General features: G+C 34.9%; 1 protein-coding gene across 2 annotated transcripts in view; it reads right to left on the bottom strand.

Moving 5' to 3' along the window:
• The window catches only part of PREX2 (phosphatidylinositol-3,4,5-trisphosphate dependent Rac exchange factor 2), a 179,135-nt gene that overhangs the window by 77,229 nt on the left and 75,218 nt on the right, over positions 1-26,688 (bottom strand). For both annotated transcript variants that reach the window (XM_085306783.1, XM_085306784.1), the window contains exons 13-26: positions 24,064-24,167; positions 22,670-22,719; positions 22,094-22,169; positions 21,267-21,339; positions 19,930-20,072; positions 19,707-19,799; positions 18,185-18,333; positions 15,940-16,025; positions 14,074-14,210; positions 10,072-10,189; positions 9,024-9,208; positions 7,537-7,698; positions 3,918-4,140; positions 3,376-3,583 (exon numbers count right to left, since the gene is read on the bottom strand). In XM_085306783.1, coding sequence (XP_085162909.1) covers positions 3,376-3,583; positions 3,918-4,140; positions 7,537-7,698; positions 9,024-9,208; positions 10,072-10,189; positions 14,074-14,210; positions 15,940-16,025; positions 18,185-18,333; positions 19,707-19,799; positions 19,930-20,072; positions 21,267-21,339; positions 22,094-22,169; positions 22,670-22,719; positions 24,064-24,167 — 1,807 coding nt within the window. The remainder of the gene's footprint in view (positions 1-3,375; positions 3,584-3,917; positions 4,141-7,536; positions 7,699-9,023; positions 9,209-10,071; positions 10,190-14,073; positions 14,211-15,939; positions 16,026-18,184; positions 18,334-19,706; positions 19,800-19,929; positions 20,073-21,266; positions 21,340-22,093; positions 22,170-22,669; positions 22,720-24,063; positions 24,168-26,688) is intronic.

The raw sequence follows: 26,688 nt of genomic DNA, 5'->3' as shown, positions 1-26,688 counted from the left end.
CATATATTATCTATAAAGATATATTATTTATAAAGAAGTATAATTTTTCTAGGATTTCAACTCACTCATCCTCTAGCCAGRCTATCTTTTGGGTTTTTCATAAGCTTCATACCAGTGTGAAATCACAACTTGGTTCTTCTCCATGACATAAGGTGCTTGTTAGTAGCTTAAGAATGGGAAGGAAGATGGGTCACACAGTTTACTGCAGTGTTCAGTTCAATGTGTTCAGCGTTCAATTAGTTCTTCAACATGTCTTAAAGCAAACGTGCTAGGAAAACCTAGACCTCAGACTTGTAAAATTGATTACCAACAGAATTTTCTGATTACTAAGATACAGAAGATGCGCTAAAAGAGATCAGTAAAAATTCATGGCAGATAATAGTGCTCTTAAAAACAACAGTCTATTTCAGGACATCCTTACAGTGCGCTTGCTGGAAGATAAGAAGAGATAAGGATAAGGATTAATTTATACTTTTTCTTCCTCTTGTATTCCTGTTATCATCCTGTTTTTGGAAAGAAAAGTGGGCTTTGGTCTGATCCATTCTGGTATTTCTCAAGGATTTTGTTGTTGTAAGTAAATAATCAAGAGTAAGAAACAGATAACAAACGTAAGGAATTTCAACTTCAGCTGCTGAAATCATCTTCCTCAACTAATTATTCATCAAGATACAGACAGGCTATTATATCCTGTTCTTTTAAGTGACTGTTTAGTCAGTGCTGCCAGGATCTCGGTGGAAGATTGATGAAGGTAGCTGGATCATTTCATAAAGAAGCTTTTCACTTTCTCACTGCAGGCAGGCTCTTTTTCCAAGGAAGATCTTTTTTCTGAACTATTATGAACCAAAACTGTAACTTTAGATAACAGTTCTGGAGCTGCTTGTTCCTGAGGTCAGTGAAGTGCCTTAGAAATCTGATTCAAGGACTCAAAAGCTCAAGAACACAAAGATGGTCTCAAAATACCACAGTAGTCTTGCTTTCTTTCATTTTAAAAAATTTGGGTTTTAATAAAGCATTTGCACACCATATTTTCTTAGAGATAGGTTCATCTCAAACCAAATTTTTCTTCAACGTCCATCTCTCTTTCCAAGAAAATAACAGATTTAAAGCTTAACCAAAAAAATTTTTCCATGTAGAACTAATCTTGTATGTAACCCTAATCAACACATTTAAAAATGTATCAGAAACAAACAAAACCCACTATGGTCCTTCAAGACATTAATAACGGATAGCCACAGGCAGTAACAAAAAATATGCAATAAGTGAGCTGCCCAGCTTTCTCCTTACTCCATGCAAACTCAGAAGATGTTCAAGCCTCTTTTACGCCCCTAACAGATATCCTTCCAAAAAAATACCTGAGAACACATTTTGGCTGCACATCAACCAAGAATACAACAGAAAGTCACCATATAGAAAACAACTTGAAGAAGCACGTATTTCTATTTAACACCTAGTATCACTGGTTGACATCTTGTTCTATAAGGAAGTGCTTTGATGTTGTTAAAAATTCTTGAACAAGGAGTCAGTGGYACTTTGAGAGGCTGTAGGAAGCGGATTTTTGTATTTATGTCTCTTCGTCAGTACTTCTTTTTCAACTGAATCTCATCAAAGAGCCATGATAAAAGTTACTATGAAGATAATGCTAGGATTACACAATCCTCTTGTACATATCCTTATCCCACAATCCAGAAGGCCCTACAGATCTGTTCTTCAGGTGAAACACACTGCTCTTCAATTCTCTTTCTCCCAATAATAGGTAGGAGAGGTTGGATAGATAACACTGTTCCTAGATTTTGCAAGTAGAGAGAGACCAGCACTGACTTCATACGAATACTTCTGAATAAAGCACAGTTATTTGATTATTCTTGTATTACTCAGTCCTAACTGTAGTCCTAACATTTCTCTCAAGAGTTAATTAATAGCTGTTACACAGCTGTAACTGTGTTCTAATACAGCACACCATATACTGCTTAACTGCTCACAGCCATATAGTCCTGGATTCCCTCTTTCCTGTTCAGCTCTTTTAAGTRGGTCTCTTGGGTATCCTGTCTCCTGTATAGAACTGCTTCCCTCCACAATCAATACACACTGGTGTGTTGATTGATGAAAAGTCTGAGCTTTAGAGGAGTAAAAGGTGAATTTTGCTAAATAAAACCATGCACCTTGTGCAATCTCTGTTGCCAATTCAGTGTCTAAGAACTTTATGAAGGAATAAAACATTAATTCAGCCTCTCGTATGTTTACTTTAACAACTGTGTGATTCACAAAATGAATATATTCCTAGGGATAGTATATTTACGTGTCTATGAAAGCAAGGCTCAGAAGTTCCTGTGCTTTTACATTACTAACTCAAGGGAGTAAGAACAAAAGGAGTGACAGACTGATAACTGAAAATTCCTGCAACATTGCCTGAATTTCCTCATATAACTTACTGTCTTCAACAGAATTGACAATACAGACTTCATAGAAAATAATCTCCTTAGCATAACCAAGCACTGAAAATATATTAAATTTGATCAATTAACTTCACCTTTAGCACGACTAATTAGCAGAACTACTTAAAAAAGGCACAGAAAGCAACACATTATTTTAAAAATTTTAAGACATACTTCCTAAAAGTATTATAGTATGGTAATATATTACTTGTATTACTATTACAGTATCAGAAAAAAATTCACTGCTCAGAAATAAAAACAAACGGCCAAATCATTGTACAGACTTCAAAATAAGCAGAGAAGCAATGATATATATCACTTTCCAAAACTGAAGTTCATGAAAGATTGATTTTTAAACTCTAACATTTCTGTTATTGATATTTTTAAAAAGAACCACTTCTGACATTTGCATGACATATGGGATCCTTCAAAACTGAAAGACCTATCATCCTTCTTCATCTTCATTCTAAGAGAGCTAATAGCCTAGCAATCAGCGCACTTACCTCACAACTGGAAAAGTAACTTTTAAAATCCTGTCCTAAATTAAGTCAAACTGTGATGTGACTCTGCATCTCCCACATTCAGGCCTAATCACTCAAAAGTGTCTCTCCTTAGAAATCTGTTTTCAAAAAATGTCTAATAAATTAATAATCTTTCTAAGGGAAAAAGGCCTTGCCTACAAATTCACCTCCAGGACTATTCAGCAATAGTAGATGAATTAAATAAAAGCTAATTTTTGTAGCTCTGCCCTTTGTTTCCTCTCAAGGGCACYGGAAAAAAAGAAAAAAGAAAGTTTATTATCTACACTTAGGCTTTTTTTGCCTTACTGCAGTTCTGTTTAAAGTCAACATTGATATCATACTACCTATATAGAAAGGATATCCACATTTGTCAGTATCTTCARTGGAAAAACTAATAAGTCCAAATGGTAACATTTACTTACTCATCTATCTGACAGACACACGTTTCCACCTCTTTCAATGCAGCTTGCAATTTGAGTAACAATTTCTGATAGACATCTTGTGTTTCTAAATCTTCTTCTTTTAAAAGGTATCTCAGACCATGGCCCTCTTGTTGGCCAAGAGACTGTCCTGAGGGGGCAGCCATGGTGGTAATGGTATGCTGAACATAAATCATGGGATTCAGTTTACCTGGAAATAAACCAAACAAGATGACATCAGTATCTTTTTTCAACATGAATTTTCAAGTAAATAAAATAACTAATAGAAGTTGAAATATTTTCCTGCTTAAAACATTATATAATGATGTAATTTTACATATTATTTTGTTTAGCAAAGTCAAATTATTCAAGGGCAGAATCCGAAGGTATGACCATCYTTTATTATGTTTTAATGCAAACCTAAATATTGAAAATGTATCATCTTTAGTTTTAGTATTTGGGACGACAACCTAAGCCAGTTACATTTTAACACTRTATATCAGAAACAGCAGAAGTGTTTCTTCTTTCAAGCTAATTTCACTTACCTTGATCAGTGTTTTTATTTTCTTTTTCATGTGAAGAATGTTTTCTGCTGTCTAACTGAACACCAAAGGCACTACCAAGAGAAGTTGAGGTTTTGGGGTAAGAGACCTCCATCACATTGATATGGCAATTGGTTGGACAGAAATCACTGCTGTGAAGTGGTGAAATCTTTGACTTAGCTTGTTTGAAGGTAGGCCAAGCTCTGTTTTTTAATACTCTTGAAAACTAGAAGTGAGAAGGAAAACCAATTTTTGATTAACAGTTTTTAACATGTCAGCACTTAACAAAACTTGGGCACCTGACTGGAATGCAAAAGTTTGAAATACTTCAGGCATCCTGGCTAGACTTGACTTCGTAATTTCCATTTTTCTCTATAAAGAAAAAAAATATTTTTCATTTTAGATTTTTTGGATTTGGGTTTTGAAATGAAAGATACATTTTGCAAATGTAAATAGCCCTGTAATAAAAGTAGTGAATTAATTTTCCTTTGAACAAAATAAAATTTTACCACATTTCCTAAGGAGCAAATCTAGAATTTCTCTATGATCCAGTGCTGTACTTCATATGACAATTTTAAATACCTGCTAACATAGATAATTTCAAGCGAATGTCTAGCAAAAATTTCTGAAACTTTTGCCTGAGGCTATAATAAAGATAGAATTGGAAGCTATGAATTAGGAATTTCATACACAGAGAGGATGAAGATGGTAAGAGATTACAGCATAGAAATTGCAAACACCATATTTTGCAGACTGCAACAGTCTGTCACTTCTTCTCTCTCCCATATATCTGCTCAGCGATGATGAAGGCATTTTTATTTCTTTTCACTTTCATGGTCTAATTCTAACCCACTGGTTGGCCACGTAGCCTTCTTTGTAGCACCTGAATTTTTGTGTACACTCCTGAACAGGCTTAGAATTATTTAGTTTTTAATGAGATAATGTCAGCCCAAACTGGCAAAGACTGACCCATGATCGATGAGGGCAGTAAGAAAATACACCAACTTTAGAATCATGAAACTCATTAGAAAGGTTTTCTCACTGGAAAGTGAGTGTGTCACTCTGTGCACCAGATGTTTACTGAATGGACAAAGAACAGTTATTTTGCTTTTACAAGTTTCCTCCAAATCAGCTGAAGTTCTGTCCGTTGTTCACTCACAGAAGCCCTGTTACTTCACAGATTCGTATCTTTGCCAACTCTGATGATGAATCTATTACGGTGAACACAGTAAATGACAAAGTCTTGTCAGTCACAAGGAGAATTTCTGCAAAATGGTGTGTCCCTCCCAATGCAATTTGATGTTAGATATGGAAAAGCCGTAATCAGCTGCTAGTCAATGGTATTTTAATCATAATMTCTCTCCAGTCAAAATCCTGCACAGACTTATATTACTGCCTCAGCTGTGGAGCATAGCTCATGCATAAGTATATTTTCAATGTTAACTTGAGAAATTTATTTTCTACTAAATGTCAGTATAAATTCAATCAATCAGGTTTCAGCTAACGCTTCTGTTAAATAAAGTATATCGCCTCTAAGTAATAACAGGCTTTGGTGCTGGGATTTGAATTTATGTTCATTTTAATGACACATAACTTTACCCTGATGAACACTTCTGCACAACTGATTGATAAATTACATTTAAGCATTTATATTAGAAAAAGATCTGGAAGATTACAGGAAATCCGATTATGGAACTATTTCAAGGCTGAAGAATGTACAAATAGTTAAAAAGGGCACTAAGGACATTTGACAATGAAAATGTTCTTGCAAGCAGTACATATTTCACATTGGAATCTCCCACACACCCTGTTCCACTGAGACCAAATGCCTGGCTCCGATTTAATCGGGTTATAAGTCAGGCCCAAAGCTCTTTTCATTTACGTGGTGAGAAACATCTGAGACTCATGGCACTGGACTCAAACATGAGCAAAATGTTCTGATAATAGGAACGGGAACTGCAGAATGCTACTGGGTTTCTATTTATAGAATTCTGACTTTCACAGTGAAACCAACAGCCAAGCTACACTGAGGCATTCGGAAAGACTTCTGTTACTATGGTTACCTTTACCTTGCCAAGGAAGGGACATATCTGTTCCTGAAATTTATTGCTTTATTAATGGACTTTAAAATACTAACTGTAAAACTATTAATTTTTGAGAAGCTGAGCGTGAGGCTGCTAAAAGTGCAGTTTATATCAGTAGTATTTGTTGCTAGACAGCGTAAGCACTACGGAAACTTCCTTATGTCTGTGCATTTCATATCCAGCATAACACAATACAATTCCACGTTTTGTCTTAGACTCTTGTGAAGAGACTGTGTAACATGCTCAGAATTTTTGGTGTTAGGAAAGGTATAAACACACCTACATGTTACTCTAAATACACTTTTCTGCATGTTAAAACTAACGAATACGCTTTTGAAAAGAAGCATTCTGATTTTGACCTGATTTTGACAAACCACAGAGGTTTATAACTTAGGCAAACATCTGAGAGCCTGAATGTTTATCTGCTGTGTCAGAATCCCTTTGATGTCTCCTTCCGCCACCAAATTCCTTTGTTTATTCCAGCTCTTGTTAGAGAGCACCAGAGCGTTCTGAAACGTCTTTGGAAAGCAGCTCTTTGGTCTTGATCCCGTACTGAAGTATCCCTACAGGCGTCTCTCCTTTTCCCTTGGAAAACAAGGAAACATTATGTGTTCCTTTCCCCCCACCTTTTAGAACTGTGTGAAGCTTCTACAGTAAACCTCTTTTTTCCTTTATTTTTCTTTTTGCATAGAGGTTCTCAGAACAGACCGATTTATAGATGCCGCAACTCAAATCATGAAATGAGATGATGCAGGGCAGAGCCTGTTCTAAGTAGCAGTTTCAGGCCTACTTCAAACTAGCTCTACATTCCTAATAATTAGATTGTATAGGTGAGGAAGCAGCAGCTAGGATGAGAGACTAAGTTTGCCTAAACAAACTGACAGTCAATTAATTTATGCCCTGGTCAGCTAGACAACCATAAAAAGATATCCTGACAGTAGTTAAAGGTCATACTCCAGGTACTTATTCACTCATATCTCATTAATCTAGATCTTGGCTGTCTGAAAATCAGCACCTTCCACTTATTTCTGTGCTATGAGTTTATTAAGCCAAGTTAATTTAACGATGTACAGAGCTATTACTTTTAATAATCACGCTAGAAAAAAAATCATAACAATTTGAACAGCATGAATAAAAGATGAAGAAAATATTTAAAATTAAGATTCATTAGAATAAAAAATTAATTCCACTGCTATTGTTTCATTTTTGGGTGACATCTGCAAATTCACTGAGCATCGGTTGAAAATATTTACAAGAATGCTAGGCCTTTTATTGGGAAATATGCAGTTGACTGTGTCCACAACTAAGCACTACAAACAAGAAAGGTTATGATTTACCCAGTGTCTAAAAAGGAACAAAGGTTAAAAACATAATTTATGCAGTTATACAGTTTAGCCATTCACACCTCATAATAGCTAAACTTTCAGTCACATTCCTATCATCGCAGTAGACATTTTGAAGAGTATTTCAAACTATACTACTTTTGCCTGTTATTGCCCTAAAAGACAAACAGCAAACTATAGATGTGGTGGTCTTACCTTTTTATAACTAGAGATTCTTCGGTAGATATGTTCAATTTTCTCACTGCAAATGACATTGAATTTACTTTGCAGCTCAGTGGGGATTACTTCATTTAAGGAATTCAGGCTGTTGCAGTTCTGCACGAAATGTTCATCACTTTTTGCCAGTGCTTCAAGAATCTACAATAATARAAACAAAAGTAGTAAACTGTGAAATAAGATTACTCCTTACTCATCATCCCTTATAATTAAAGCTGGAAAGGCTGATAACCAGTGCCCTTTAAATAATACAGACAATACTGTATAACAAAAACAACTGAAACCTGAGAAGCAAAGATTTATTTAAATTTATCCTCAGGAAAAGTTATACCAATTACAAGTATTTTTAGTCAGCTTCTTGTGACCTTATCTGATAATGGATTTACTAGTAACTGCCTACCGATGTAATCAAATGCCTCACCTGAAATACATCTTCCATTGTACTTACCTGAATATTATGTATTATCAAAAACTGATCAATCAATTGGAATACTTGTAGCAAAACTGATCTGGCAGTACATGCAATATTAACACATTGAAAAAGCATACAAGAAAACTGAGTGCTATCATTCTGTATGCCCGATATATATATATATATATATATATATATATATATGTACCAAAAATATCTTGGATTTAATGTCATCATCGGTGGTATACTCCAAATAGCTAAGAATTAGAGCATAATCCACTCTGTATGTCAGCTTAGAGAGCACAAAGAGAGTACAAGACACTTATTTACTTACATTAAGAAAGCACTACATTAAAGATTTCTGAGCGCTTAAACYCAAACTTATGTTTTTGGCCTTGACTTGATCCTCCAGCCTTGATCTGGTCTGGACCCTAGTGCTGATTCCCTGCCAAGCACCGTGCAACTGGTCTGTACTTTCTAGGTCAGTTCCTCATTTTAACCAGGTCAGAAAAAAACACACAGTTCATCATGGATGGTTATAAAAATTTATAAAAGTTGCGGCTGTCTTTTTCTGCATCTGTGATTTTACAAAAGTGTGTTCCTGTGTATACAGAGCTTGGTTTTAAYTTAAGACACAGAAAAGACAGATGTCCTGCTACTTCTGTTACTCTCCCTGAAACAAATTAAAGAAATGGCAYATGTAATTCTGATGAGATTACGAAACATCTGGAAACTACAGCATACCTTCAAAATGTTTTGACATTTGACATTTTTTGAAGTTTTATTTGATAATTAAAAAAAGGGTGAGGAGGGAGAGGAATACAGCAAGACTTTTCAGTTCTTTCATATTTGTTCAGTTTAGAAGCTCAATTTATAACCACACCATAACTTACTTTGCACCCTGAGTACACAATCATTTTTCGAAATGTCATAGGAACAAAGGTGACCCGCAATTATAAATAGTAAATGAAACACACATAATCCAAAGCATCAGATGTTACTTCAATGTTACTAAGCACAATAAAAATTAATACATACAAAATTTGTTTCATACCTTTGCAGTCAAGCTGAAAAAACCCTTTGGTTCAATCATTTTCTCTAAGACATGGCATTTTATTCCAGCTGTGCTGTCATACTCGTAAACTACTCCATACTCCAGATGAACATTGTCAACAGTCAGACTCACGTGATCTTTCTTCCCATCAATTATTGCCATAGTGTTAAACTTGTCAATTACCTCTGAAATAAAGAAAACAACACAATCAATTGATAGAAGGGCTGTTGGTTAAACAAAGGAAGAAGGACATAGGCAACATTTCYAGAAATAGGTATGCGCTCATCATTTTATTTAAAAACACACACCAGCTACCAGTTGAATGATTTAAAATCAGAAAGCCAGTAGGTTTACAGCTACTAAACCATGAAACTGATGAGTATGAACAGACAATTTCATGAAATTCAAGCAGCATGAGTAGCCAAGTTACAAAAGACTCCCTTTATAAGCAGTTACTGTTGAAGGAAAAAAAGAAATGGAAAGCTAAGAAGYGGTAAATAAACCAGAAGAAAATATCCATGAAATATCTACCTTCAGAAATGCGGTAACAATGTCAGCATTTACCAAGAGAACAAAAATAAAAGCTACATGTTAACCGTTTCTTTAATTATCATCTTTATAGATGCATATGAATTCAGCTTTTTCTAAATGTAAACTGCTTGAAAATAATCTGAAGATTAGCCGAYTTGTTATTTTTCATTCAGTACAGTCACAAACTCATCTAATTTCTCATTGAATGACTACTACTGGTGAAAATAAATCAGGTAATTCCCATTACTGTGCACTRTATGAATGAAAAATAACCAGATTTTTCATAAAGTATCACAGAAGCTTTTATTTGAAACTGAGAGTACAATTTTCAGAGGACAGTATGTTCAATTTGCCTCTTCAGAATGCATGCAAGAATTGCAAATCCTTATGTAAAAYAAATATTACAGTCTGCTTGAAGTTTCCTTCCTGAAAACAAAAATACTGCCTGTATTTTGTTTGCTACCACATCAACATACCAACAACAACCMATGACAAAATAAAATAAAACATCACATACCTTCCACTTTGCAGTCAAAGGCATCTCCTCCATCATCTCCAGCGGGCTTAGCATTTGTTTTCTGAAGATCTTCCTGTGCACTTTCAATACTGTTATAAACCCACTGTATAGAATCTTGCTAAAGAACACAAAAAGAAAGAGATAGGAAAAACTTTGCAAGTGCAATCTAGAGTAATTTTTTTGCTCCTTTTAACATGCAATAGTTACTTTAATTCCCTAAGCATTATCAGCTTTACTGATGTCTGAGCTCCAAGTTAAAAATAATATTTTGAAAATAACAGAGAAGTTAGGCTTTATCTAAAACCATCTGAAGCATTGAATCAATTTACTTTTTTATTCCAGCATATACTGTCATAAAACACTATGAAATCCCTGACAGTATGGTTTTCATCGGTTTTACATCCCAGCCAAAAATAACTTAAAACATTTCTAAACCAAATTACATACTGAAAAAAAAAAGACAGAAATTTGTTTAAAAAAAAATGAAACAAGTTTTGCTTCATTAAATTTGCTCTGCATCCACAAGGCTAGCATAGATTATGGAATAAAGAACCAAAGGTATATTAGGTCTACTTAACCTATCACCCATTTGTCACTAGCAACAAGAATATACAGTGCAACACTCACTACTTGTATTTGCCTTTRTAACAGTTCTTTTATTAGACCTGCTTTATTTTTTCCCCAGCTTGGCAAAAAACCAWAAAGGACAGAATGCTTTTCTCAGGCTGCAAAGTCCAGCATCTTATGCGACTGAGTCAGTCATGAGCACAGGAATGGTGGCTTGGCCACATGGACTACAAAGACACCACAGGGCAACTTTACAGCATATTCTCTCTCCTCTTGCCATTATTTACACATATGCCCATCACATGTACACCATCCAAGAGGCATCCCTAGCATCCCTGTCAAATAACCAGATGGGTATCTAATCCCCTTAAGGTAACCTGATACACTCATTTGTTCTCACCACAGGAGTAGATATACTCTCATCATCACATAGTTCACATCAAGTCACTCTCCCAGCTTATTGGGGGCTTATGCGCAGGTTTGAGCAGCCCTCAGGGAACAGGGCTGCGTTAAGCGTTCTGCCTGCCTACGGCTAGTTCACCAACTGCGCATCAGCCATCACTGCTCAAACGCAAGCAGTACAGCAAAGGCTGTAGAGCTGCTTGACAGAAGTATCCGGTTCCAGATGAGGCTATCTAAGCTAGAGATTCACTCTTCTCCACAAAATTTAGTCTTTACCATAATGGAAGGGGGACAATCAGATGCTTATATATTACATACGCTATACATACACACATATAGATGCATATGTACGTACACATATACACACACACACTAGCAYTGTATAGGGCCTATCAAATATGTCATCTACAGAATATTCTTCCTCTTACATTTCACAAAAAGTCTGATAGTCAGCTAATCAATCCCTCTCCAATAACTACAGCAGAATAAATGACACTCTTATGACTATTCTGAAACCACAGTCTTTAAAAATAAGTTTGTGGAACAAAATTCAAAGTTAAGCAAGGRTTACAAAAGTTTAAGCTGAATGTTATAATTTTCATGCAAAATGCCAAGTACATCATATTACACTTTGCTAATGTACAATATTGAGCCATTATCTTTAAYCCATGAATCACAGATAACTGCAGATTTTTGCTTGACTTGAGATGCAGTTTCTCCCTAGGTCTCCTCAATTCAGCTATGCCTTATTTTTCATTCAAAGGCATTGATATATTTAAAAATTTTTTAAAGCAAACTTAAATTTCAGAGCTCTCTGWTAATTGTTGGAACATACCTGTGCACAAGCCAATCAATAGAAAAAATTTTGATTCCTACCCCTCTTCGTAGATATGTCTGAAAGCTGCTGCTTATTTATGTCTTATACAGGTTTGTTGTATATGYGGGCAGCATTAAGCATTACTATCTATCAGATCTGGATTGCGTCAAAGGACTCCTTACTTGGATCAACAAACAAGCAAGGGTTTCCTTTGCTTTTCCATTCATATTTAACATGGCCTAAAACAAGGACAAGCTTCAAGTTAAACTGGAAGGGACTGTTTTAAAAGTTAATACAAGATAATAATCCAATATTATCTACAGTAATGTTCTCCAAAAGCATTGTGCAAAGCACAAAAAATAAGCATAAATCTCTTATAGCATGATTAGACCACTGCAAAGAAACTGTGTGGAATATCATGGAGCAAAACCTGCCTTAAATTTTCTTCCTCCAGACAAGACAGAAAGAGTATATACACTTTCCAAGAGAAGTTACACAGTAACAATACAGTATATTCACACTCTAACAATATGAATCTGCAATGAAGTTTCATACTCCAGGCAAGCAGAGAGATTCTTCCTTGTAAAGCATACCATACAGAAAACAGAACAGGATTCCATTTCAAATATGCAATGGCAGACCACAGGAGAGACTGTAATATTCCTGTTAATGAAATGATGGACTAATGTAYCATGCTTACAAATTAAGATAAATCCATAATCATCTTCCAAATAATTAAAATCCAAGATTTCTGAATGGGAAATGAAATTCTAGATATCTTGACACCAGTGGGAATGTTGCTATTTATTTCAGTCTAGAGAGGAATTCTCCCACAGCATCTGATAGCATTACATTTTAAATTAAAGTTTTCTTARAAATTCTTCTCGGTTTGGGGGATTTTAGTTATTTGTAATAAACTGAACCTAATCAGCTCCTTTTTTATATCGAAAGAAGTATTCAGCATAGGAAAAACACTGTAAGTATCCCAACATATTACACAAATGGAAGAAAAATCATAAAGAGCAATTTCACATGTTAAGGTATGCGTGCTAGCCAATCACTGCTTTTTGGATGTCATTAGCCTCTGTAGCAACTCCATGTTTGCACAATAGTTAAAACACCTCTGGTATTTTAGCCGGTTTTTGTATATCTAGACAAAGCATCTTTGCTTGACCACAGCATATCTTCCTTTAAAGAACAAGTCACCTCTGTCTTGATCTGCTGGGTAACAATTTCAGTTCTGTGTTACATCACCTCTGTCTTGATCTGCTGGGTAACAATTTCAGTTCTGTGTTACAGTCAAAAAAANAAAAAAAAAAAAAAAAAAAAAAAAAAAAAAGACAGCCATTTTCAGGCATTTTCATGAATCCTTTATTTGCATGATAAAGTTCAAACTAACTCTTATTTACAAGGTTTATATCAATGCAGCAGGTGAGAAGGATTTCACACTTTATTTCAATTGGATTTTTTCTTCTCATTTTCAGTGGAAGACTTTATGAAGTCAGTTAATGACACTGGTTCATAATTTATGAAAATTTGCAAGAACTTTAAAAAATGTATTATGGAATCCAGTTGGTTTTGGTTTTCTTTCTTACAGTTTCTGCGCCTTGGAAGCCACGGGATTTTTTCATAAAGTGAATAAATCAAAACAAAWCTTGCTAACTTATATTAAAAAGGGGAAATTCTGAGTCCTTGAACTGTTTGTTTCCCAAGATTGGAATGTAATGAGAACACAAAGAGATTTTTATAGATGCAGTATATGCACTCTGCTCTCAATGTGCTGAAGTGTTACAAAATTCTGGAAGATGATCGGGTTTTTGCATTACATTCAGGCTGATGAGAGGCAGCAAGCTGTGTACAACTCCTCCATCAAGATGAGAAGATATCTCACAGTGCTTTCTACACAGAACTGTAGAAACACTTGAAATAATCTTTTAAAAATACAACCTCAGAAAAATATTTGGCTATAAGCTTAGATTTTTTAATGTTGAAGTTAAATAGTCCTTGAACATCAGCAATACACTGAGCAATCCTCAGCCTTTGTAGTTCAATCGGCTTCCCTCCACTCTCATTCACCATTCTTTCCCCTATGTGACCCTCAAACGCAATGGATACACAGATAGTGACATACGCCACACTGTTTACTTTAGTTGTAGAGAACACTTGAGAAAAAATATTAAATCAGAAATACTGCAAGTAAACCAAGTGAAATGTACCTGCATTGGACGTCTGTATTTCCTGCATGCTGTGACATGAGCAATAACGCTTGCATGAGTCTCTTTGCTGACATTAATTCCATTGACTTTGATTATGCATTGGCCAGGGTGGAGACCTGCTGCAGCTGCCACTGTTCCTATAAAAAAAGTGAAAGCTGACAGATTTCTTTTTCTAAACATCTCCCTTAAAGCSTAAAATTGAAAAGCCTCATTTTGTATCGTCATCTGATCTCACTGATTCTCATGTAGTTCCACTGCCTGTGGCTCCTAGATAAAGCTTCTAAAGTCAGCTGGAGTAAACAGCTGTTTCCAGGTCTTTCCAGTATAACTCAAGCATCCTTTGGAAAGACAGACTGTTGGAATATGACCTTACTTACACCTAACTGAACACTGGGATCCTTATGCCTTTGTTGGTACTGCCACAAGGGTGCCAGGGACATCTAAATCTAACTCCAGCAAACTCCAGCCTCTGACAGAAAATATTCAGTCCTCCTTCTTGCCAGGCTARGTGCAGAAGCTTGCTACTACAAAGGAAAAGATTAAACTGAATTTGCAGACCTGACAAGTAGAATAGCCATGTTATGATTTGTCAAGTTAGCAAATTTGACAAGGAAATAACTGAAAGAATAAGTCTGGGCTCCCTTATTTTAGTTATTATCAGGTTTTGCTTTTGTTTGGGGGGGGGAAGCTGGAGCAACAACAGATCATAGCTGCATTTTGAATCTGATATMAAAGTCAGTCTTTGGAAATGACACCATTACCAGTTATTACAAATCCCTTCTCCCTTCCCCCATAAAAAGTTGACTTAAAATTAAAGATTAAAATAGGTCTTGTTAAATATCTCTAAAGGAAAATATTATTTAGAAATCAAAAGCCAAGGTCCCAATTCAGCAAAGTATATAGTTTGTAAGCATACATGTACAAGTATGCATGTATTAAGCATATGCTTAAAGCCTTTCAGATTTAGCAAACCATGCAAGCAAGCACTTATATGCTGTTGAGATTAACAGGAATAAATTATGTGCTTATTGAATAAGGATAGGCAGCTAAATTGAGACCCAGATGTGGAAATAATTATCATATTGGCTCAATACTCTGTAGCTTATTAGACCTTCTCCTCTTGAAAATCTAATTTCTGGCACTATAGCCTAGAAAAAAATCATCTAGTTCTGTCCAAATGTGGCTCCTCTGTAGATCAACTCAAAGTTTAAGTTCCTCAATTACAAGGAGGGTGGGGCGGAAGCGGGGGGAATTGCCCCACGGTAGCTAAGAACACAGCTTTAGGTGACGCTACCTTCAACAACATACAACAGCAGAAAAGGATATTTTTAATTCTTTTATTGCCCATGCAGTAGTCCAGAATATACTGAGTTAGAGATGACAAGTGTTTGAAAGTGACAAAACAGTGACAAACTCAGTATTTAGAGCAAATATCTGCAATCCCTAAGATAGGGCAAGTCCCCAGTATCCCTGAAAAGATTTGCCAAAGGTATGTTTTCTGCAAAACATTGTCAGAAGATTGCACTGGTGACTTAACAAACTAACTGTCAGGAAGCAGTTCCCAACACCCATTCACTGGAGAATTTAATTTTGCCTCTATTCGCTGTTTCTCAACCTGTAAGGGTCACTGCGTGACCTACATTCATATAAATACGCACAGAAATAAATATCAAAAAAAATTCTGAAAAACTATCCAAAGCTTAAAAAATATAATAACATGAAATAATCTTGTTTGGTTTTATTTCATGTTGTTTGTGACACTGGAAAAGACCATGTAAGCTGAAACACTGGATTTAAGTTTGATTTACCCAAGTCAGGCAATTAAATACATGTTTACCATTAGTTTTGTTAGCTCTTATGCCTTACCTCTCCCAACAGCATGGACGACTGATGGGCCAAAGCCCCGGATCTGGAATCCAAGTCCATCTGCAGAGTCAGGAATCTTCACTGTCCTGAAAAAAGGCAAAGAATGTGCAAACATAGCAAAAGGTGGCATTTTATTATTTATCATAAAAACAAACTGTAATGAGTAGGTTGCAAGGGGTATAAAGTTCTCATACTTTCAGTCAATTTACAATCTCAGATTCAGCAGCATTCCCTTTGCAGATATTTTGCACCATTTTAATAAGAAATATGAGCCAGGTACGATGCTGAAAGTAATCAGAGAAAGGCAATACAAGTTGACATAGAATTTCTATATGTTGATTAAGGTCAAAGCACCATAGTTTTAAAATTTCTCCCAAAGGGACTGCAACTGTGGTTAAGATGTTCCAGAATAAAAACACTGAAAGCTCGAGAAGGCAGGCAGTCAGTCAGCCAAGGGCACAGAGCCTTGGGACCAGAGACCATGGAAAGCCTTGTCGCATGAGCTGTTGTCCTTACCAGAGCTAGTTAAATCAGTGCAGTACATGCATGATGTAAGTATGCAGTCCTTACTGCCAGCACCAGCTCTTATTTATGGAATCTTTGCATTGGGCTCCATTTGCCACTGCAAAAGCACACAAATTCGAATTGATGCTGAAAAGTGATTTTAAAATACATCTGAAGAATTCTGTAGCAGGTTTAATTTACAGTTTTAAATAATATCACTGCATTGTTTCTCGTACTTCCAGTTTTTCCCGGTATACATAGTGTTTAGCATTTGGAGGCCATTATAAGACATGATGGGACTCAAATCCTATTGGAGCCTATAAATCTTTTAAAAATATTTAAATGTTCTTAAAATTAATAGATTTCCATTTGATATATTTTCACAAATATAGTATATTTAAATACATACATTATGTATCAACTAAGGTTAACACAACCTCTATAGTTTCATTATGAAAATTCTTTTTGAATATGCTAGTGAGTTAACCATGAAAGACCACCATTGGCAGGTTAAACTAAGAACGCACAATGAGAAAACTGTCTCGTCAGTTGTGCTGGTAGCAGCTTCTAGTAGAAAAATAGACAGTATGGAGAAATAAATTCTTAAATTTCTCTGGCAACATTTACTAGATCTTCTCTGCCAACCTTGAGATTCACCATTTTCAGTAGTGAGTTGTGACAGAAATGAAACCAAAATCTATATACAAGAAAAACCAAATTATGCTTTGTATGCTTGCTCCAGCACCGTCTGCTGAGCATGCATACATGATCATGCAGATGATCAACTTTAGGCCCTATTTCCTCCTTTACTCTTCTCCGTATTCTGGGCCGGGCTGTACTTCTCAAGATGCATCTTTCCTAAAATGCCCCTACTTACTGGAAGGAGAAATACATCTGTATTCTACTGCTTAACCAAAGCCACGCTAAAGGAAGTCTGTGTGGGTTCCTCCTTACTCTGTGAAATTTGACCAAAATTTCTCCTGACTGCTGTTGCTTATTCTTCTTCTTTCAGGCATATGTAAATGAATAACAGCTGCATGAATAACAAAACTTTATCAGATTTGTGCTCATTTACACATCTACTAAACTCAGACATTAGGCCTTATTYCATATTTCTTTTCTATAACAAGAACTTCATTGAGGTAGCAAGGGTCAAACCTTTGTACAGAAGTGCCTCTCTCGTGTAAAGATCCAGAGTTGTTTACTTGTTACTCTTGTTTATGTGACCAGCAAAGCTACGGAAAAGGTCCATTAGATCACAGAGTTTAACTTCTGCCAAACCAGGAACTAATCTCCACACAGAGGAACTTGTTTTATAAACAAAGTATCAGATAACTGATCAAAACTGACCATATATTCATATATACTTGCAGCTTTTGCATGTACTTAAAATGGCAGATCCTAAGATCTAAAGAACTGTTGTTTCACTTTTCCTGACTGACAAATGCAATAAAATAAAACCCAAGCAGATCAATTTGCTTGGCTTTAACAAAATAAGACCGGATATATGACTTGGTGCTTTGATACTATATCTATGATTTTATTTTTTCATGTTATTATTTTACTTAATCAGATAGCTTTGTAAGAGACATTTAAAAGAATTAAATAACATCTCAGCAATAGACATTTCATCCTCAGCACTTAAAATAACCTTACGTTAGTGCTGTTTAAAATTTCACTTGTCTTTAACATTCACTTCAGTTGTAGTTTTTAAAATTCCTCCAATGGTATGACAACTTACTCCCGTGGTTTAGTGCTCACAAGAACCCGTAGGGGCTTTCTGCTGTTTAAACACGCTTTCAGGAAGCAATCCACTTCACTAAAGGGTCGCAGAAAAACCAGGTCGCCATTAATAGCAAAGATTTTTTTCCCAACTTCCAAGCCTGCCATCTAGAAAATAAATAACAGTTGTTCATATGTTTGCCTTTTATAGCCACCAGTATTATATTTTCTTCCACTTGCATGCAGCCCCAATAGACATAATGATACATATATTTTCTTTATGTTCTTCATGCCTTCTTCACATACTGTGCAGAGAATATTAACAACACAAAATAGTTCTAGAATTAGTTATATTGACATACAGTGTACTGTAAATTCTAATTATGAAGAGACTTAAATGAGTCCTAATCTTAATCAMGGTTTTATGACTACTATAGTATCAGTTAATACTTGTAAATAATTAACACAATAGCTTCTACTGAGCTAGCTTCTTTGGTTTTGTTTTTTGTTATGTTACCTAATTTGCCCACCTTTCATTCTGCAAAGGAACTAAAGACTTATTTCAAACAGATTGACTTGAGGAGTATTTTACTAAATGAATATTTATTAAGTTCCAAAACTGAACAAGATCCTTAAAAGTTTTGTGACTATGCCTGTGAGCCAGAAGTACAGCATGTCAGATCACAGACAGTCTTTATACTCCAGTTTAACAAGAAAGAAGTCATATCCAGCTAGGATGTCAGGAGTACAGAGCTGCTCAAGGCATATGCTAAGCACGTGCATGAGCTTAGTACATTTGGGATCATGACAGAAACTGACTGTAGAAAAAGACAGTATGGAATTACACAAGGCTCACAGAGCCAACTCATCCCCAATACAGCTCTGTAGCTGTATTTCATTATTGCTTTGCTGTGTCTATTTTTATCATAATTCATAAGATGTACAAGGACTTTAAATCCACGTCTATTATTTTTCTCTTTCAGGAGAGATTCTTATGCTTTTCTTTATCTATACAAGTACAGAGACTCATACATTTCTGTGGAAGCAGTATGAATTTACATCACAGAACATCTAAAACGATACTAACAAACAGAAAGTCTGTACTTTCTTCATTCCGAATCTGAAATTCTAGACTTTATACAATTGCAAATAGAAATAATTAAAACTTAGCACATCTTTTATTGTGAAATAAATTAAGTACACATTTAAAGAGTAGCATATTTATCTTATATTCAGTTCATATTTTACCAATAAGCATATACGCTACTCATTAATAATGATGTCACTGGAATATTATGAAATGCACAAAAATAAATAAAATTTAACTTATCTTACTACTCTCAATACAACAAATTACTTGAAAATAAAATGAATATTAACACTCACAGTTTTGTTTTAAACAAAATAATTTTAGTTCATAACTACAATTTTCTTGAAAAGTTGTCAAATTATTGTGCTAACATGTATATTTTTTCCTAAAATATGCTCAAAATGTACACAGAAAATATTATTCAATAAAACATGGAAAATATATTTGATACCTCAGCATTTGATCCTTTCTCTACCACTTTAATAATTGGCATTTTATTTTTATCTTCTAAACCAAAGCCATAGGTACCTTCATTGGATCTAATCTGAAAAATAAAATTATTTAAAATATTGTTCAGAAAGTTATTAAAGAGAGTTAAATTATAACTTCATTTTTGTCACAATATTCAATTTATTAATCATCAAAACACATGATCATTCAATTTATTAACTCACCAATATTGACTTGGCTATCACATTTTCCACTACTTTTAAATCATGTTTCATGAGCCTGTGCTTCATATTTGACCCTTCCATTTCTTCATCCGCAAAAAAACGGAACAGCAGAGGTTCATCTTTAAATTCACTTTTTTCTAACACTATGATACAGAAACACAGACATCATTTCYTTTGTTTGGAGTTCTTAAATATTGTATCTTTCATGAACCATAAAATACTGGTATGTGCACATTTATTAAATGCTAGCAAACTATTCTGTGTGTGAATCTAGGTAAATTTTAATTTCTAATATAAATAACAGTTTTTGTTTGGCTTCATTATAGACAGCTATCACTATATTCATTTTCAAGTACAACATACAGTTTCACCAGAGTGAGGAGGACACATTGGCCTGAAAAGGTTTTCTCCTAAAAGGGATTTACAAACATGATTTTGGAAAGTTCTACGGGACAGCTGTTGGAGATCAACGCTCACCACCAAGTTCTCCAGATGGTGAAGCATGCCAGCTTCATTATTAGAAATGTGTTTACTGGGGATGTGAAAGCAAGTATAACAGCAGATAGATGCAGTTTACATGTTTAAAAATCAGAAGGAAAAAGAATGAACAGTGTCTGAGTGAGCAGTAGTTATATTCTCCCTCCTTCTCTAAACAAGCTAACGAGGAAATCATTTCTTCCTCCTTTTATTTCAGTAAATGACCTGCCACTTCAATCTTTTCATTGAAATCTTGCCTCTGATGGCATTAAATTCAGCCTTGTTCTCCTCATTTTCAGTTCTGCACACATCTCTGCTCTCTCCCTTTTTCCTTTGTTCTCTGCTGTCCTCATGATTTTCTCACTTCTCTACAGTCCACTTTATCCTACTATCACAGCTTCACATTTTCAAGTCATGTTCCTCCATGCTTTCATTCATTCTTCCAAAAATGCCTCTTTTTTTCCTCTTAAAAAATCACTTTTAACATCATCACCTACTTTTCTGCCAGTATCATTTGTTCCTACATACTCCAATTTTTGTCTTTGCTGTCATCTGTGTGAACAGGCATATCTGCTTAAGAATTTTGTTTCATAAAGTGACTAATAAAAATTCCCCCCTAAATCATTCACAGAATGAAATCCTCGGTACATTTTATAAAATTGACTTAAAATAATTTTCAAATGTACAATAGGATTTTTTTTCTTAAAATTTAAAGCTTAGGTCTGTTCAGAAATGCAATAAAACTACTTACTTCCTATCCCTTCTGTAATATCTTTAACAGCCCCTGCATTTCCTTCCTGCTGAGCAGATGGCATTAAACAAAAGACAGGCACTAGCTTGAACAGAATGTACTTACTTACCATGGTGCATAAACCCATTGTCACAAAGAGCTACACCAAAGATCATAGCTTCCTCCCTGGTCCGGCAATCCCCCTGTTAAACCACAGCATGTTTTTTTTTATATATTTTAATAAATGAGTATAATGTATTCTATACACACTGGTGCAACTTCACAGGGCAGGCAACACTTGTACATCATACTCACCATTACCACCTTTATATATACATTTACAGAGTATATATAATACAGTGTGAATGTGTGTGTGTGTTTATACATATCTATGTATGGATAGTAATATATCTCTTTATAGTTACAAACAGAATATGGAAACATTTTAGTAATATTGTATTCTCTATAAAAACTGAACATAATAGAATCTAAAAAGGTATCAAAGTTAAAATACGTGTATCTTGACTTAGTGACCAGACTACAGCCATCCTCATTCCTAGCTTGCCTAAAATAAAACATAACTGATGACAGTAAATTGGTAATACTTTTATCCAAGCAGTGAGTAAAATGTGAGTTCTCAAATCCTATCCATTTCAGCTAAAACCATGAACAGAGTTACATGCTGAATCACAAATTTAAGTCTCATTAAAACATTTAAAGTTTAATAGCAAATAAGGAAGATAATCRTAAAAGGGATGAACAGCATGGCTGCTAATGGTTAATGTCTGTCGTTTCCTCATTTAAGAGAATTACATTTCCACACAAACACTGTTCTAATAATTAAAACTCTGAGACAAAGTATTTGCATGTTACTCCACTTAATACAATACTATCTTCCATASTAGAATTTAAACATAATATTCAAAAAAGTACATAAATCCAAAGGTGAACACTTGCCTGTGCAATCAACCAGTCTATGAGTTTGTTAGCCATGACTACAGATTTGTAGGTTCTCAGATGATAATCCTTATCCCTGTTCAAAACAAAGCCAAAAAAACCCTCAAAAGAGTACAAAAGAAAAATTTGTATTTTATATGTAAGTTGGTAAAACTTTTCGTAAGTTAAATCTTACGGTATAGATAGGAAAGAGGAGGGTGCCACATCTTACTTGGGCAATTTTGCCACTGGAGCATAAAGGTGGAGCAAAAATATAGCTGTCTTGTTACAGCTGAGACTCTCCAAACGAGCCAATGGAGTGTTAGTATAGAAGTGAGTATACTAATATATACAGTAGGCATCCAAGCATATCCATGAGGACCTAGAAAGTTCTAAAAGTTTGAAAAGGTCATATTGAACTGAGTTTGCATTCTTTTTATGTGGCAGTTATGCTTTTTCCCTTGACACCCCCTCAATCTTGTTTGATCCTTCCAAAGAGACTAATCTTGAAAGCATGGGTTAGGTTCCTATATTCAAACACAGCAGAATACGTATCTCTTTTGAATGAGTCACTGAAGATTTCCCAACTGGACTCACCTAATTACCGGGGTAAACAGACTGTGAAGGCGACAGTACAGTCGTACACCCTGTTAAAGAAAAAGATGAAGTTAATCACACATTCACACCAAAGAGAATGTGAAAGGAGTGGACACAGTAAGGAAGTCTAACTGTTCTAAATGCATCTCATTTAGCTATTTAAAAAATCTATTAAAAAGTGTGTACCTTTTCATGTGTCAAAATTAAAATTTTGAGATAACAACAATATTCACGATTAAATGATGTGATAAAATATTTCAAAACAAGCTTTACAAAGACACATGCAAAAAAAACAAGATTAGTTAAAGGTAGCATTAAAGGATTATTCTGAAGACATAGAAATCTAAAAGAAATGTACACAAAACCTGAAAGATTAAGCAACGCATTAAGGTTTTTCCAATCACGGCTTGCTATTCTACAAATAAAATGAATAATTAAAGCAAAAAAAAAAAAAAATCCAAGGACATTCAAATATATCCACAGGCACCTTATTTTCAAATTGAAACTACAACCAGCCAGTAAACTTAAAAGAAAAAAAAAATCAAAATGATTTCTTAAAGATGGGCAGCTTTTTATTAAAAACAAGCAAATATAAACAAAATATTTGGAGGAGTTCAAGATACCTCCATCAAAAATGTTATTTTAAAAACTAGCATTCCCTAATAGACTGTCAAAAAAGAATTATAACATGCAAGACAAAACATAAATAACAATAGAAAATTGTGTCAAAATAGAATCTATCATACATTGTTCTGCCTGCTAGCTCTGTATTGAATGTTCTCTTAGATATACCTTAATAGTATATACAGATATACATTAACACATRTCAAGAGATAAATCAGTGACATTGTAATGTAATATCCAAGTGCTGTCATATTTTYTTGTCTCAAAATCATGAAAAGTCTATCAATGAGTTTAAAGGCAATTCTGTCCAATCATTTTATTATGTTTATAGTGCAGAGATAGACCGTACTACGTAAATATCCATATTAAAATATCTATTCAATTCCTTATCTGCTGCTTTATTAAGATACTAATAAAAGCCACTCTAATTTATAGGATAAGAGGAAAAAAAAACCTTCTATGTTTAGCCATGTATCTATTAAAATGGATTGAAGAATAAATGAACTATTGGCTTCACAATTATCAAGAAATATGGACATCCTGCATATGAAATCATTAAATAATTAAAATACACTTCTTAATTTTGTATTTAAAATATGTAGCAACAAGCCAAAATCTGTTCTTAGATATAGATAATTAACTTTGATTCACATAAATACAGAGCTAGGTAAGTGTGACTGGATGCTATTTATCCTAGCAGTATCCTTACATTATTTTTCAAGTAGTTTTTTTTACATATTCTTACTAATAAGAGCAACTGTWCTCTGTACCTTAGAAATCACATCCTGCATTTCACTTCTTGGATAGTATGTACCATCATCATATCGGAATCTGTACAGCATGTGTTCAGGTTTGAATTGGTGCTTATCTGTGACTAAAAAAAAATCACATATTGTTAGGTGACTTTCTGAAGAAATCAGAAAGAAAGAAGCTGGCCCAAGTAATTCCTTATAACAACAACCTACTACACAGTAACAGATTTCAGACAGTGAGGGCAGGAAATACTGGTAGATTGCTTGTCCTAAGTTCTTTTATGTTACAGGTGACTTTATTTCTTGCAATATTTAAGTAGTCCACAGGAAAGCAAATAATTTTAAGTCACAGGCACATAATAAGACAGATAACCAGGCAAGGAACAACCCGGTAAAATTAGGCAAGACATATCCAATGATCCTAGCCTTCACAGAGGAATGAGAAAATGTATCAAATAAATTTGACATTGGGTACACTCACTCCCATYCCAAATCTGGTGTAATTCTGGGCACTTTTGCAAAACGTGTCAACAAACAAGCTAAAAAAGGYGGGAGGGGTTGCAACTATTCACACTATTGTTCCACATTATTAACTGCTCCATCTCTTATTGAGGCCTATCTCAGATGATTAAATAAAAATACAAATGCTCCACAACATATCTGACCAGTTATACTCTGCAGGAGGAAAGGGAGAGGGAACTTCTTCCTTCACACATTTCCAGCTAAAAGTCTTAAGTACAAGCAACTTGAAGTCAATGCAGAAAATCCACTTCACCAAAGATCCATGAAGAAAGTATCTTAACATGTGAATTTCCAGTTTAGAGAGGCTCACAAATTCCAAGAACAGAACCTCACACAATCATTTAGTCAAAACAGACACATCATATGATGGAAAACTTGTCCAACAAAAGGGACTAAAGCAAGTCCTTCTAAAAGCCAGCTCATTTCATCTGAAGATTAAGGACAGCACTAAGCATTACCACCATCCTAAGATATCGATCTTGTGTTAATTATTCTTTTGCCTGAAAACAACTTTAATTCAAAACTACATTTACGTGGCATGCACTTCCCATAGTAGGCTATCATTATGTCTTTGTTGAACAGAGTAACAAGGTCCACAGTGTCACATAATTCTTCTGGTGTGTCCTCTTATACCAAGTGATTAAACCATCACCCATTATTCTCTTCAACAAATCAAGTTGAACACTATAAGCTTTGCATAGTAAGGTGCCTTCTGTAGCCACTGCATCATTTTCCACACTCCTTCAAGGTCTTCAGTATCTCCACACAGTTTCTTATGTGTGGACATAAAAACTGACATTATTTAGAGAGTGGTTTCACCAATTGCATGTGCAAGAACAAAATAACTTCCTTATTTGCATTTGATATATCTACTAATAGCAAAAATGAAAGCTGTTATTCTGACTTTTTGCCACTGTCTTGAACTGGCAGCACATGCTAAGGTAACCATCCACAATAACCACGAAGATCTTTTACACATCATTTACTCCCAACACATCAGGTATAGCCTAAAAAACTTCCAGCTATACTGCCAAGTATAAGTATGTAAATGTATTTTAATGGATTGTGACCATTTAACTAATGAAGATCAGTTTTAGTTTTGTAATGAAAAATACTTTCCTACTATTGGGGAACAAAAATATTTCACTAGATCAACAAACTTAAAGATTTTTAAAACTGCCACAACCAGAAATAGAAAAACCACCATCACAATTCTATTGCTTAAAGTCAAATTATTCCTGACTGTTACAGAGATATACAGGGAGGGAATCATGACATGACATCAAGACACCTTTCCATCCTTGCATGCCTGTAAAAAACAGAACACAGCCCTGAAGAATGCAAGCACTGCTCTGTGTTTGCAGCCCCCTCCTCACATATGGTCCACCAAAAACTAAAGGAGAACTTCACAGAGTTGGCACATCCTGAGCTCTGGAAAGCAAGAAAACCAGACAAGAAGGTTTCCTACTCAAGTATATTGCACAAAATATCAAAATATCTTCAGGCAACACTGTGAGTGAAGCTGCAAAACCACCTTTAATTTTTTGTTTGCTTTCTATGATACAGACATGATTTGTCTTGTTTTGCTCAGGAGGATGGACAGATTATCATCAGCTACTGAAGAACATTTAAGAAAACATTTATCTTACTGCATGTACTGGTTTTATTTTAACTAGAATCATCTATACATTCCTAGGGCCATAGTTTTGCAAACCCTTAAAGCTATCACCACTAAAATAAGCAACGTTATGTAATTTTCTGTCTCACTCCCATGCAGGCACCCGTACTCCATAGCGTTGGGATAGGTATTTATATGACATTCAACAAGAAAAGGTAAATGACCCATGTTTAAGTTAGCCTTTACTTTTGCTTTTTTGCCAGGGTAATTTTAACTCCCATCAGTCGATAGGAGGGCTCAGGATGTGCCAACTCTGTGAACCTTCTCTTTTCATTTTTGGTGGACCATATGTGAGGAGGGGGTGCACTCCAATCCATGAAACTGCACAGCTACATACACACCTAGCTAAAGTGYTAGCAAAAAAGGGACCAGAACTGTTTACTTCAGCATCTCTATGAGCTTATRCATTCATAAAACTACAATCTAATATGTATTTATAAAAC

The sequence above is a fragment of the Rhea americana genome, unplaced genomic scaffold (assembly GCF_003343005.1).
Source record: "Rhea americana isolate MKP2758 unplaced genomic scaffold, rheAme1 scaffold_247, whole genome shotgun sequence".
In the NCBI taxonomy this organism is placed as follows: Eukaryota; Metazoa; Chordata; class Aves; order Rheiformes; family Rheidae; genus Rhea; species Rhea americana.
This window is presented reverse-complemented; position numbering and strand designations above follow the sequence as displayed.